General features: G+C 42.4%; 1 protein-coding gene across 4 annotated transcripts in view; it reads left to right on the forward strand.

The window, feature by feature from the left end:
• Positions 1-14408, forward strand: part of LOC127072919 (UPF0489 protein C5orf22 homolog) — a 427631-nt gene that overhangs the window by 242799 nt on the left and 170424 nt on the right. For all 4 annotated transcript variants that reach the window (XR_007785615.1, XM_051013800.1, XM_051013802.1 and 1 more), the window contains one exon: positions 12767-12893. Coding sequence is in view for 3 of the 4 variants with exons in the window: in XM_051013800.1 (XP_050869757.1) it covers positions 12767-12893 (127 nt within the window). In the remaining variant the exon portion in view is untranslated. The remainder of the gene's footprint in view (positions 1-12766; positions 12894-14408) is intronic.

Here is a 14408-nt window from a genome sequence, read left to right on the forward strand (position 1 = left end):
AGAAAAAAAAAGAGAGAGAGAAAGAAAAGAAAAGACATCGTTTAAGGAAGGTAAAAGAGGGAAAAAAAGAAAAAAAAGTAGAGGTAAAAGATCGGAGGGAAGTTGACTAGAGAGCGAGTTTAACGGCATGGCACGACGCAGCAGCGTTCCCGTTAAGTAGTTCGCTTTTCTGGCTTCCTCGATAGAGAGCAAACACTGGCCGAACGAGAAACTCCGCCGTTGGCTCCACCGACTTCCCACGGCTGTTGACATGTTTTGTGTTCATTAGTCGACTCTTGGAGCTGCAGAAGCAACGGCCGTTGCATAGCTTCGTGTTACGGAGACGCGCTCCCTCGCACGCTTGAACGAGAGCCCCACTGCCTTCGCACGTATTACGCTTCTCCGACGAGTACTTTAAAGACCGAGTCAGAAAAGCTTTTAACCGCAGCGTGAGAAGAGTCCGAATTACGTTCTTTCACTCTCTCTCCTCTTGCTTAAAGAGTCTTCTTTGCATTTCGTTTCTCCTTGCCACCCATTGTCCGTTCTTTGCCTCGGTATGTAGCTACCAATGTATACCTCTACTTACATGGACAGGTGGACAGGTAAAAGAAGACGAGCATGGAAAGAAGGAAAGTTGTAATTGATTTGAAATCAACGCGAGTTCAGTCAAGTGAAGATAAACGATTTGCCGACGATTCTGAGAATCGACCTTTTTACCTAACGTTTCGTCTCCAACGAAGGAGAACTACTTTCTCTCTCTCTCTCTCTTTCTTTCTTTCTATCTTTCTCTTTCACATCTCTAATCGTTTGATAAATAATCGATAATAGTATACTTCCCGTAGAAACGAAGAAGAGAATTACGATAATTCTACCGCAAATCTTTTACCACTCATCGAATATAATATTCGCATTTGATAAAAGTCACGTGGAATGGTCCAAGCGTTAGAATAAGGTTCGATTCGTCGATAAATCAGTCGATTCGATCGATTCGAGGCAGCCGCAGATTCCGCGTGATTTCTACGAATAGATAAATCCTCGCGGAGTACTCGTTAAAATACATAAAACGTTCATCGTCCTTTCCCCTCTCTGTTCTCCTTCCTCCCTCTGTCTCTCTCTCTCTCTCTCTTTCTTTCATCCTCGTCCTTCGTCTATTAAATTCTCATTTTAATATCCGAACATATTTTAGGAAAACGACGAGTCGACGAGAAAGCCATATTTTTTATTATTCTTTCAACAGCGTCCACCGTTTGTAATGAAAACATCGAAGCAATGAGCTGTGACTACGTCCATTAATACTTACATCTTCCTTCTCCAGCGCAATTATTAATTTTTATACCTACCATATCCCCATAATAGTCGTATACGCGCTCACCTCGAGGTAACTATTGCCGCACGATGTAAAACCTTTCGATGTTTGTATTTCCTTGCCGGACAGTTACTGCCAGGCTCTCTGATCTCTTTTCTTTGACTTTTTCTTTTTTTTCTTCCCTTTTTTTTTTTTTTACTCTATTTCCTTCTTTTTTATTTCACTCCTTCCTCAAACCAATCGCCTCGCAGTACGTTATAAATTCCACGTCGCGGCATGGAAAAGTAAATCGGTTGAATTATTTATTACCTTATTAAGGCCGGTTAAATCAAACAAATAAGGCGCAATCAAATCGTGTTCTTTAAAGAGCACGTCGCGTTGCGATATATCGAATACGTGATGTGTACCATGAAGCAAACTGTCACGCATGAATATGCAGTACGCGTGCTCTGAAAATAAGAAGAAGAAGAAGAAGAACAAGAAGAAGAAGAAGAAAGGAAAGAATGAAATAGCGAGACGGATAATAGCCATATGCCGATAACTATAATAATATCTTAGCTATTCTCTCCTTCTCTTTTTCTTTCTTTCTTGAGTAAGCTTTAAGATTACCACGAAGTACTTTTCTACTTCTTTTACGATGTCTGTTGCTGATGCATCTATTCTGTAGAGATGGTATTTCGTATAAATCACATAGAGAATGAAGGACACGTTACTCCGTTCGTCGCGAGGTGATGACAAAAAGTCGTTAAAGATGATATTAATGTGAGATCGAATGACGACGACAACAACAACAACGATGACGACGAGAATGACGACGACGACGAAGACGACTCTTCGTTCATGCGAGGAGGAACGATCATCGGAATCAGCGAAGGATGGCTGCCAAGAGAACGACGTATATACAACACGGCCCACCGTGTCCTCATCTCCAACGTAACGTCGTGATTGCATTTGTATGGATCTGATCGGCCTAAGAACAGAAGGAAGAAAAGTTAAGAGGGATCAGGAGGACAGAGTGGTGGTGATGGTGGTGGTGGTGGTGGTGGTGGTGATGGCGATAGGTGGGGGCGGGGGAGGGAGGGATCATCACGATACATCCGCGAAGAACCGCACCTACGCGTGCATCCAACAAGCCTTCTCTAGGAAGCTGCATCCTCCGTACATTAGAATCATTATAAATTCATCCTTGATTCTCCTTCTTCTTGTTCTTTTTGTTCTTCTTCCTTTTCTACTTCTTCTTCTTCTTCTTCTTCTTCTTCTCTTTTTCCTTATCCCTATATTTCTTTTTCTTCCATAGTCGTGCTCAATCCAAGATCCTTTTTAAGAGCTGACTCACGAGGTCCTAAATTTTGGTTACGGTCCTAAACTTTGTCGATTGAATATATAGAATCTCGACTAGTATTTAAATTTTCTTTCACCAGCTTCGTTCTTAATTAGATATGATTATATAACGTATGAGAGATGACGTTCGTTCGATCGTCATTTTGAGTGATCCATCGGAAAGAAGATGTTCATAGGGAGATTAAAAAGAAAGAAAGAAAGGAAAAGGAAAACGAAAAAAAGTGAAAAAAGACTAATCTTGATCGAGTTGATTTCGCAAAAACCACTCTTAAGAATTGATCGCGGTAGGGTGTACCATTAGGTTTCTTATTATTGGAAGGCGCTCGTCGGCTTATAAGTAGACACATCGTACATAACTAATAATGGGTTATTACTCATTGGCAATGGATAGATTAATCTTTTCAGACAAGACTACTCGATAGACTTTCGATCTAGTAAATGTCGTAGAGACGTGGCAAATTCTCGTACACGGGCAACGACTTTTAATGGCGCAATATCGTGGAAATCGGTTGCGGTGCGATATACATTCCGAGTTTACCATCGAATTAGCTGCTATCATGAACGACGATGTGAAACCACGGCAAATTTTTCTTTTTTTACTCTTTTTTATTTTTTATTTATTTATTTATTATTATTATTTTTTTTTTAATCTGTTTTTTAACAACGGACGTTACGTTACGCACAGATAACGGTACGATGGACGGCTTCGACGCGATCCTTCCTACGTCGATTCTTTGTTCGTCGATAAATCACTGTATTTTGCGACAACGCCGAGCGCGCATCCTGCGCGAGAGCAAGGAAATTATGGTACTTTTACCATTCTCACAACGTCCCGCGCCATTCCCGCAATCATCGATCGACCATGACTAATTTAGTTCTATCGGCTCCATTAGATGGTAACGCTTCGAATCGACCAAGTTCTCTACAATAAATCTTCCGGTCTCTTTGGACGTCTCGCGAGATCCTTTCTCGTTCGAGACGGGAGAAATCGCATAGATGTAAGAAGCATCACCGAGCTTTCCTTATGTTTATATGTTGAATAATTCAAAGAAAGAGAGAGAGAGAGAGAGAGAGAGAGAGAGAGAGAGAAATTACATCTTAAAACGAGCCCACCTATCTACAGGATCGAGCAAATCGTTGCTTCGTTAACACCATCGCAAGTCCTTTGTCTATAACGATCGTTTGCAAACTTACAATAGCTTCCACTTCCGGCTCGATCGGAGTCTCAATCTTGAATGTTGTTTATCGTTAGCGAGGAAAGCTACAGAGGCATACGTAGGCTGCTTAATGATGGATCGTACGTCGGCGTGGTTAACATTACGTGGGTACAAAGCGTTGGTATCTTTCAACGGAGAATCTACATTCCTAGATTCTCGCGATGTCGCCATACCCGTTGCTGTGGAGTGACTCTTGGGAAACGTAATTCGCTAGCGGGTACAAATGTCCCGTGATTCATGTGCCACGTGCACCGCTTGTAGCTCCATCGCGGAATCGCCGACTGTAAGAACATCTACGACTACGAAAGTGTATGTACCTGTGTATATATGTATGTACATTGTACGTATATGCATGCATACGTTAATACCTATGAAAACGTAGTAGCTATGTTTCTTAGCACCGCGTCGCGTGCTTTGCTTTCCGCAGCTTACCAAGAATTCTTCCATTGTCGTACTTACGTTCCGCGATCCCGGAAACGACTTTACAATTTCTTTGCTGCTTGTCGTCTCGACGACAACGACTCGACGATGTAGAACGAAGAGGTAAAGTAAAAGACAGTCAACCAACCGATATTACCAAACGTATCCAAGATTCTTTAATCGGACACTCTTTGCAACGAAGGACGGACGAATGAAAGTATTAGCGTCCGCGAAACTAGCGAGCAACGTCTTTCGAGAAGTAAAGGGTCATTAACGGCATTTAAATGCGCGGAACGTACTGTACCACGACGCTGCCGTCGACTAACGAGCCGGCGGAAGAGTTACGAGTGGCTGCTGCTCTGTTTACGTTTACGATACCAACGACATCACTTACCAGCAGAGGAAATGTTCGCTATTAGCGCGGGATTACCCGTTCGTATGGCAGCGACACGCTAATCCCTGTGATTTCTCTCCCCTCGCCTCGTCTCGGTGTGTCTTCCATCTTCTTCCATCTTCTTTTCTTTCTGTCTCTCTCTCACACTCTCTCTCTCGTCCTCCTTCTTTCAAAGCTAAGGCACGCGTATGTTCAAGTCGATCCGTCCACTTTCCTTCTTGTTCGCGTTTACCTACCTACGTGTACACGTTCTGGTGCTCAAGGCTAAAATTTTCTTTCTTTCGAACTACCTTCTGGACCTATCCCTCGGCGCATCGTAGAGTAGTATCGCGTGTCCCTTCGATTCCCCCTTTTAGTCGCGTCCCGATACCGCCAGAATATTTCCTCTTCTTACTTGCAGCCTCCCGCTGCCGTCTCTTTTTCTTCCAGGTATCCTCTCGCACATCCTCCGCTCGTGATTACCGTAATTTCCTCGGCGCTACGTCACGTTGCGCCTACTACTACTACCTTTTCTTCTCTCCTGCCCGGATCCGTTGGGAGAAATTAGTTCCACGTACGCTCCTCTTCTTTCCTCTCCCTTCTAACCCTCACCACTACCACCACAAACGCCACAAACACCACCACCAATACCACCACCATCAACATCACCACCACCGCTCGATGCTCTTCTCCTTTTCTATCTCCTACTCCTTTTCCCTGTGAAGATTCGTCGCGGACGGAGGCCGTGCTACGTCGATGCGGGCTGCGATTCACTGGAATCGAATCGTCCGAGGAATCCATCTTTCTCTCTTCGTTGCTCACTCGACTCAAGCTCAATTTCCTCTCTTATTACCGGTTTTACGAAACGCAACGAGCAATACGCGCCCGTCTCTGGGGTAAATGCCGCTGCTTAAGTCCTCCGGTCAAAGTCCTCCGAGTCTCCAGTGTGCAACGAGTTCCTCGAAGAGAGTCGATTAAGCGGAATCCGAATTGATGGATAACACCGAGCCGTACAAATGGAAGCCGTACCAAGAAGCATCTTTTTGTAATTACTACGGTGGAGTAAAGTAGTCACTAGTCACTTCGTTCTCCAGGCGATTCCCTATAAGAGAACCACGTTCGCCTGCGTTCTCTCTTTTACCTTTCGTAGATCCTTTTGTAAAATCTTTCGACATTTTTCCTATTTCTTCTCTTTCTTATTCCAAGTTATGCGAGGTCTCTGGGATCCGCTTTGTTTCTACCGCTGGAAAACGCTTTGTCCATTAGCCATGCAACTCGTGGAAGCCATAAATCCCTAGAGGCAAATTAAATGACAAGCCGTACGCGAGAAAAAGATAAAACCAGAGAGAGAGAGAGAGAGAGAGAGTCGTACAGTTCGAAAGGATTCTCGTTAAGACTCACATCTCGATCCCGTCCTTCTTTCGATTCTTCTTCTTCTTAAGCTCGCTACGCGCTAAGACGTTCACGGAGCATTTCCGTTAGTGCCGCGTCACGATTTCACTCCCTGCTTATAATTTTCAATTATCCTCTCGTCGAGTACGACGAAATCGTATTTCATCAGCAGCAACCTCGGCTACGCTGGAGGAGGTTCGTTCCTTGGTTCGTTCGTTCTATCCGAACGGGCGCTCGTGACATCGCGATTGCATTCGCGATTTCTTGCGACTCGGCTACGATCGGTAAGGTAATGTAACGAGTGTCATTAAGCGACATTCACTTAATTCAATTATTATGGTAGCCGTAGTTCGCTCGAGACTTGCTCTCTCTCTCTCTCTCTCTCTCTTTCTCTCTCTTTCTGTCTCTCTTTCTCTCTCACTTCGCCCTTTTTCCTCCGCTCGCCCTCTCTCTGGCGTGCGGCATAAATTCTGCAATCGCGATTAGAGCCAAGACCTGACTAATGCGCCGAGGAATTATTCTATTAGAGCGAAGGTACATTAGAGAGCCGTTCTTAGAAAAGTACCAGAGTACGGCGAGTTCAGCCGCGGCTAATAGGATGCCCATTAGGTACGTGGAGAAAGAGAGAAAGTAGAGGGAAGGCATTCGCGGCACACGGCGAGGGCCCATAAATAAGACTGCGAGGGCCAACAAGACGATAATGCTCGCGGGGGTGTTATGGGGCTAACGCTAATTCGCTACGGTGCATCTACCAAGAGCTGTCCTCGTTGCTTCGAGGGGGGTAACTTCGAGTCTCACTCTCTTTCCTCTCTTAGAGGAGATAGTCTATGAGGTATATCAATAAAAAAAAAAAAAAGAAAGAGAAAAAAAGAAAAAAAAATGTTCCCTTTAATAGAATCCTTATATACCGTGTAATTAATAATTTTAATTAACCTAACGGGACGAGAAATCTTTTTCGCAATTTCTTTTTGTTTTCTAATCTATGGCACGTTTCGGTCGTTCAACGTTAAGACTACAAATTTTTAATTCTCCGCGAGGAAAAATGGTCTATAAATTTTCTTTAGCTAAGAGGCAAAGGACGTTCGAGAAAGTGAGAGGAACAGAGGGGATAGGCAAATAACGGCAATTTGTGTCGACTCAAGTGTTAGGAGGTGGGTAAGGAGGAGGAGGAGGAGGAGACATCGGTCTATGGATGACTAGCTATCTCTCTTTGACGTTAACTCGGACCACGGTATTATCGTTTAGCAAATGCTCGAGGTAAACCACGACCTTTGAACTTTGCTTTTTACGAGATTTTTTTACGAAAAGTCGTCGTCACGCTGTCACGCTGAATATTTTACGATTTTTAAAAAGACTTCCCTTTATAGAAATCTTTCAACTCTAAAATACCAATAGCTACGCCCCTGGATATAATAATATCAATTGCAGGTATTCTCTTAACAAAGTCTCTCAGAGTGCCTTCGGGTTCTGGTTCTGCTCCTGGTTTCTATTTCTCTCTTTTTCTCACTTAGCCACCGATAATGGACATTAGGATTATCGAGTCGAGCGACAGTGATGTCGTTCATAGTTTAGCTAGACGACCACAAATAGATCCGATCGAGTTCACGCGTTAATAAGAGATCGATCGTTTTCTTTCGTAATGGCAGGCAAGATAAGATCATGCAGATAAGTGGAATTGATTTATATGTACGTAGGTGGTAAAAGGAACGTACATGTATTCATGTGCGTGGGGTACAGTACCGTTTAGTTTTCGACGGATACGCTTACAATTATTATTTCAACGATAATGATGGTTCAATTACAATTGGATCTCTCGTACGTTCGATCCTAAATAGTAAACAAGAAGTTATATCGTTCGCACAGGTTCACGCTGTTCTAAAAACTAAATATAAAAATGAAACATCGTATATTATCGAGAGATAAAACTTTTAGAATTTTCAAAGTTGAAAACCATGTAACTTGGATAGGTCATCCATAGGTAAAGAATGGTTCACCTTTAAAATGTCGCTAATTAAAAAGACTATAGAACGATACGGTGAGTATGAATCAGACTCGAAGCACGCGACGTGGTCGCGTGTCGTACTGCGACTTTCCATCTACTACGCGACTCATCGCATGCGTGAAATCAAGGAGTGGCCACGCGTTGTCTCTCCGCCCGTCCATCTGTTCTATTCCACCTCGTATCCTTCCTTTTCTGTCGTTTTCTCGCGTCACGACTTCTCACTCTTTCTCTTTCTCTCTCTTTCTCTCGTGCTCCTATCTTCTTTCCTATCCATTTAGCAAATTGATTCTATAACGCAACCTGAACGAATATACGAGCATGTTGCTAATGCTTTAAACGTCGGGTTACCGGTGCACGCATGGCCTGTCCGGCTATCGGATAAATTTTGCGCGAGACCACCCTCGTCAAAATAAACGTAGAAACAGAGAGAGAGAGAGAGAGAGAGAGAGAGAGAGAGAGAGAGAGAGAGAGACAAAAAGAAGAAAGAAGATAAACGAGAAATGGGCGAGAATCGTTCGCGTTAAAAGAAATATTTTGTTTGCGTGATCTTCGAAGCGACACGAAGACTCGTTCGGTGTGTCCATATATATACTATACTTGAAAGAGAAAGAAAAATTCTCGTGGGCGAACGATAAAGATGTGTACGCGAAAGGATTTCATAATTAGCTGGGATGGAAGTGTATTTCGCTTGGCGACCGATTCGCAGCTGCCTCCGACGCTGGCAGCGTGTGCGAGCCGATTAAATCGATCGATGTGGTAATTAAGTGGCGATTAACGAAGTCTCTCCACGATCGTCCTACCTCCTCGCGATTCCATCGACTTCGAATACGCGCACCATGTCCGTCTTCGTATTTGTTTGTACGTATATGTGAAAAAAAGTACGAGTCTTCCGTGAAAGAGCTTTTAATTAAAAATATCCTCTATACGTGCGCAGCCTTTAACTCACGCGAATTAATTCGATTTCTGAGAGCTGCTTTTTACGGAAACTCGACTTTTCTCTCTCTCTCTCTCTCTCTTTCTCTCGAATATGGAGTTATCGTTATCGATTAGTTCATTTCGTAAGTTTTCGACGAAATTTGAAAATTCTCTCGCGAAAGGTTGACATTTCATTTCTCTCGTTCTAATTACTATTGTATTAAAGTAACAAAAAAAAAAAATTGCAGAAAGAACGATCTGTTCGACATGTAAAAAGAATTCTTATTCGTAATTATCAGTAAAATGCATGTAACGTCGATGCAAAAAGAAATAAGAACTTGTGATAATTATTGAAAGTGGAATTGATCGTTTACATCGACACGAGGCATCGATCATAGTACACAAAACGATCTTTTTTCCTTCTCCTTCTTCTTATTCTTCTTATCTTCTCTCTCTTTCCCTCTCTCTCTCTCTCTCTCTCTGTCTTTTTCGCGATGAACGTTGGTAAAAATGACGTTTCATTCTTTATAAGAGATACCTATTTTCTTCGTAACATGTCTGCAGCTCGCGTGAAAAAGCGCAAGTTAGAGCCTTCGTTATTTTTATCGTCGAGACCAGACTGTATAATTATTGAACAAACGACGTCGTCAGACATCTCGAAAATACACTTAGCTACCGAGTTGCCAAAGATACTGCAAACATACATCGACTGACGAGTAAAACTTCGTATTTTATCTCCAAAGAAATGATATTTTTCAATCTCGGTATGAAGAGAAGAAAAGAGAAAAAAAGAAATAAACAAGAAAGAAGGAAGAAGAAGAAGAGGAAGAAAAAGAAAAAGAAATACAAAGAAAAGGAAAAAGAAAAATTACTTGTAGAAATTATATTCGCCTCATAAAGTTTGATTAGTGATCGAAATGATAATCGACGACGCGTATTTGTACTATGTATAAACGCGTTAGCACGCAAGGCGTCACGATTAGATTTTTAAGCCTTTCGCTTTTACGATCCGCCATTTGATCCATCCGGCGTTTTATTATCCGCCGGTGCGAAAGATTGCGTAATTCTTTTTCCATCGCGTTCCTCGACGTTACTTTCAAAATTCGCGAAGCGTAAAGGGGGCCGCGCAAAAGCGACTCAACTCGGATAAATCGTAGGCGTTGCACGATTTTTAGCTCTCTCTTCGATTCACTAAGCAGCTCGACGAAACGAGAGGAAGTTCTATGAAAGTGATTCATAGAAACTCGACGTAGTAATTAATGATCGTTTCACGGTGGAATCGTTTGTTACGTGGGCGGTCGAAGGTATGATCTTTTCTCGGACGATATTGCTAGCACGCGCAAACACTACCGATTCAAAGCCGAAAGAAATCGATTCGATCTGCATCGCTAACCGATTTATTTACGCGGCTAATTGTAAGTCTTATAATGGGAAAGTAAAGGATAGAAACAAATCGACGAAATCGCGAATGAATAATTTTGTACGAATCATTGAAGCATCAAATTAATAGATAAGAGAAGAGAGAAAAGAAACTCTTTCGTAGTAGAATTTTATTCGCAGAATGGATCGTTAATTACTCGGAAACGTGATAATTGTATTCTACGTGATGGTAGCCAAGCTATCGGAAACCTCAAACTTAATTACCTACGTCGAATGAGTTACAAGAAGTAAAGATGGTAGGTTACGAGCGAATTTTAATTTTCAAAAGGCCGCAATGCTCGATCGCGAAGTTCGATAGCCGATATGAAAGCGCGAGGGGCGGAGATCTACCTCTCTTTTTATTTTTATCGTACTCATCGTCCCGATGATGTAGCTTTATTCATTCACCCGATCGCTCGTCTGAGAGTTCTTTACTTATGTTGCTCGAGGAACAATTTATTACATCGATAGCGGGGAATATCTTAACATCGTGTACATCTTTCCTCATTCAAGAGGCACGTAAGAGAGGCAGCTCTTTCAAACAGGAAGGTAAGATAATTGCAGGTTTTCAGATTATTTCGACAAGAAAGAAGATTTGCCATCTTCTCGATACGTCGAACTATTTATTATTCAAACTTTACAATTTCCATATTCTCTTCAGTGACTCAAATCGAGGTTGACCGAACTTTCAAGAATCCCGAAACGCGATAAGCTCTCGGCGAAAGATTTTGAAGAGGAATACTGACGTTTTCTGCATCTTCTTCTTCTCCTTCCTCCTTCTCCTCTCCTTCTCCTTCTCCTTCTCCTTTTACCGATCATTTCTCTCCTTCTCCTTACGAGATACTCTTACGCGTAAGAGGCGTTCTCTGCTCTTTTTGTTCGGGGCCCGCCGAACGGGCCCTCCGGTACACGAGGCCATTAATATTATTACCGAGCGGGAGCGTGTAGGTATCATTATCGCGGAAGATGGAGAAAAGGAGGAGCAAAAGATGGAGAGTGGAGTGAATGAGAAGAAGGAGGAAGCCATGGTGGCCCTGATGCATGCTCCTACGTACCCTGCCCTCCCTCTTCTCTACGTTCTTCTCGCGAGGAGGCTCCTCGATTACGCGGGCATTCGAAATTTTCGAGACTCTTCCGACAGCATTGGGAATCGCTCTCGAAATTGATGTTGTTCGACCATGCGATCTTACCTCGACTTTGGTGGTAATGCTTTACGTGTTCGGGTTGTTCGATTTTTATCGCCTCCATGGTAGCATACATATCTCCATTCTTTTCTTTTCTTTTCTTTTTTTCTTTGCTCCTTTTCCTTTTTTACTTCTACCTTACCCTATCATCGAGCAATTTTCATATGATAGTACACGTAATAGTTAAATTGATCAATTTCATTTGTTATATATTTTCAATTGTTCGAACATTATTTATCGCGTATAACCTTGACGAGTTTCAATAATGTTTATTTACCAGTCGTAAACATTAAACTTCACTCGCTTTATATTCCTTCTCGCAATCACACCTATCGATCAATAGTTATTTCAAAGCGTTAACTGATAAAGCAATCGATTCGATGAACACGGAGAATCGATTCTCATCGTCTTTGGATCTACGATCGTTACGGTCGGATAACACTGCATATCGTATCGTACGAGTGCACGCGAATAGATGGCATCGAATTGAGCGACAGGTAACTAAGAAAAGGGGGAAGAAAAGAATGCAAGATGACAAGTATCGACGTCGTTAAAGTGACAAGCGTGTCGACATAACGCATATCACTGAAGAGAGAGAAAGCAAGAGAGAGAGAGAGAGAGAGCGAGTGAGAGAGACGGAAACAGATAGAAAGAGAAAGAAAGAAAGAAAGAAAGAAAGAAAGAAATAGCCTTTCGGTTTATCGGTAATCACGATGTGACCCGTATTAACCTTCTCAAGTTGCCTTGTATCACGAGAAAGAAGAAAAGAGAAAAGTTTCTCGATGATGCTTTCCTTCCAGTCCTTTCGCATTACGATGCTTTATGAATTGAATAAATAACCTGACATCGATACAATATTGTTATCCTAGAGCGATACTCTTTTATGTTGGATAGATAAAGATTCTAGAGAAGAGGAGAATCCTCTTTAACGGTTATCGCACGGTAGTCGCAATGTAGGTAGTCGGTTTTAGCAGAGAGAGAAAGAGAGAGAGAGAGAGAGAGAGAGAGAGAGACAGAGAAATAGAGAAAGAGAAATAGAAATAGAGAAAGATTTACGGTACCGACCATAAATATTCGCCTCTACTTCGCGTCGCCTTGAATAGCATAATTCTCGAGAGAATCTACGTGTTAGTGGGGGAACGTAGAGAAGGTAGAGATATAAGGATCGCTGCGTTAGTTCTTAACGTCTAATCCGCTCACGATTCTCGTTTGTTACAGGCTCACGTGCACCGAACCTTATTTCATCAGCGAGGGCCTATATGCCCCTCTGGAGGATCTCGATAATACTCGCGAGATCACTCTACACACGATGACCATCGGTCTTTTCATCGAAGATCCAGGGAAGGTGAGTGGTCGTAACGTCAGCTTCGACCCACCGTTATGCAAACATTTTCTTTTTTTTCTTTTTCTTTTTCTTTTTTTTTTTTTACTTTTTTTTCTTGTTCTTTTTTCTTTTCTTTTTTTTTTACTTTACGCTCGAACGAGCTTTCTCAAGTGAAATCGCGCTTCTCCTCGTGTAAAACGTTGAGAGCAAGACCTATCCGGTCCATGTATGCGTTTATGCACATACGTACAGTGTTACTTTGTCTGTCCCATCGTCTCTAGCTACGACCATTACAAAATCAAACGACGCCAGGAATAATAATGACGTTCGTACGAAGAAAATGTACCATTCGTGTACCATCGTCCGAACGAATCGAATCTTCGACAGGTACCTTCAACGATTGGAATAGAAATAACACATCGATTCATACGTCGATCAACTACGTTCTGTATTTGTCTGTATGCTAAAATTGCTCTCGACGTTGGCTTCTTTTTCACGTCTTATAAAAGTCAAGCCATCATCGCGATAACGTAGGACCCGTACGATGAAAATCTCATGAGAGAAATGCATTGCCGTTTCACTTAGATGGACACAATGACCCTAAACTTATTCGTTAATGCGCGTAAACAGGATTTCTAATTGGCTGATCAAGGGAATCCTTGTGTTCCGAGAGAGAACTCTCTCATTTCTCCATCAGCGTTCGCCAACGTTCTCCAGTACTTACAACTTTATACGAGCGGCTTACAGTAAAGGAGGTCGATAGGGAAATAAATAAAAAGACGGCTAATTGCATTGCCGGTTCGCTGTTGGTTCATTCGTCGACCTTTCTTATCTTACATGGACGTCGATTAAAATTACGTACGACTACGGATGTGTGGTAGCCATTTAATCGGCACCGACATCACCACCACATGTAAAAGCTACGGGAGTTCAGCAATACCATCTCGAACGGTGCCAGGGCCGGCCCTCTCTTCGACTCACTAATTAAATGCAACGGCTAATTAGATAACTGATAAAAGGTTATGGCGACCTCCATGAGGTTCCACGTACTTTTGGTTCTTTGCACTTTTTCTTCGGCCCTCTCGCACTCTCTTAGTTTCCTTCTCTCTTTCGTTCGATTTCGAGCCGTACGAAACTCGAAACTTTCCTCGAATTCTACGACAGTGTGACCTTGAAACTTTCAGGGTTTCTTTTCGGACGGCTTAGTCGGAAGAGGCAGACGAAAATCCAATTAAAGAGTCGCGTGTATAAACATCCCCGAGTGCACGTGCCTTTTCAGAAAGCTCCGAGATTCGTCTTTGATCGACAGGACGTATTTTATTTTTCGATGAAACGTTTTTCCCATGTTCGCATCGATTGGAAATGAACTGGTCGAAGAACTGGTTCACATCCCGCTTCTCACGCTTTATTATTTGGCTGAGGGCTATCTGGTTATTTTATTTATAGTATCCACTAATAATTATTCTAATCGCTTGTCGCTGTTACGTGATTTATGATATACCAACTAAATGCACGTTCCTCAAACCGTCGATCTCG

The sequence above is a fragment of the Vespula vulgaris genome, chromosome 2 (assembly GCF_905475345.1).
Source record: "Vespula vulgaris chromosome 2, iyVesVulg1.1, whole genome shotgun sequence".
Taxonomy (NCBI): domain Eukaryota; kingdom Metazoa; phylum Arthropoda; class Insecta; order Hymenoptera; family Vespidae; genus Vespula; species Vespula vulgaris.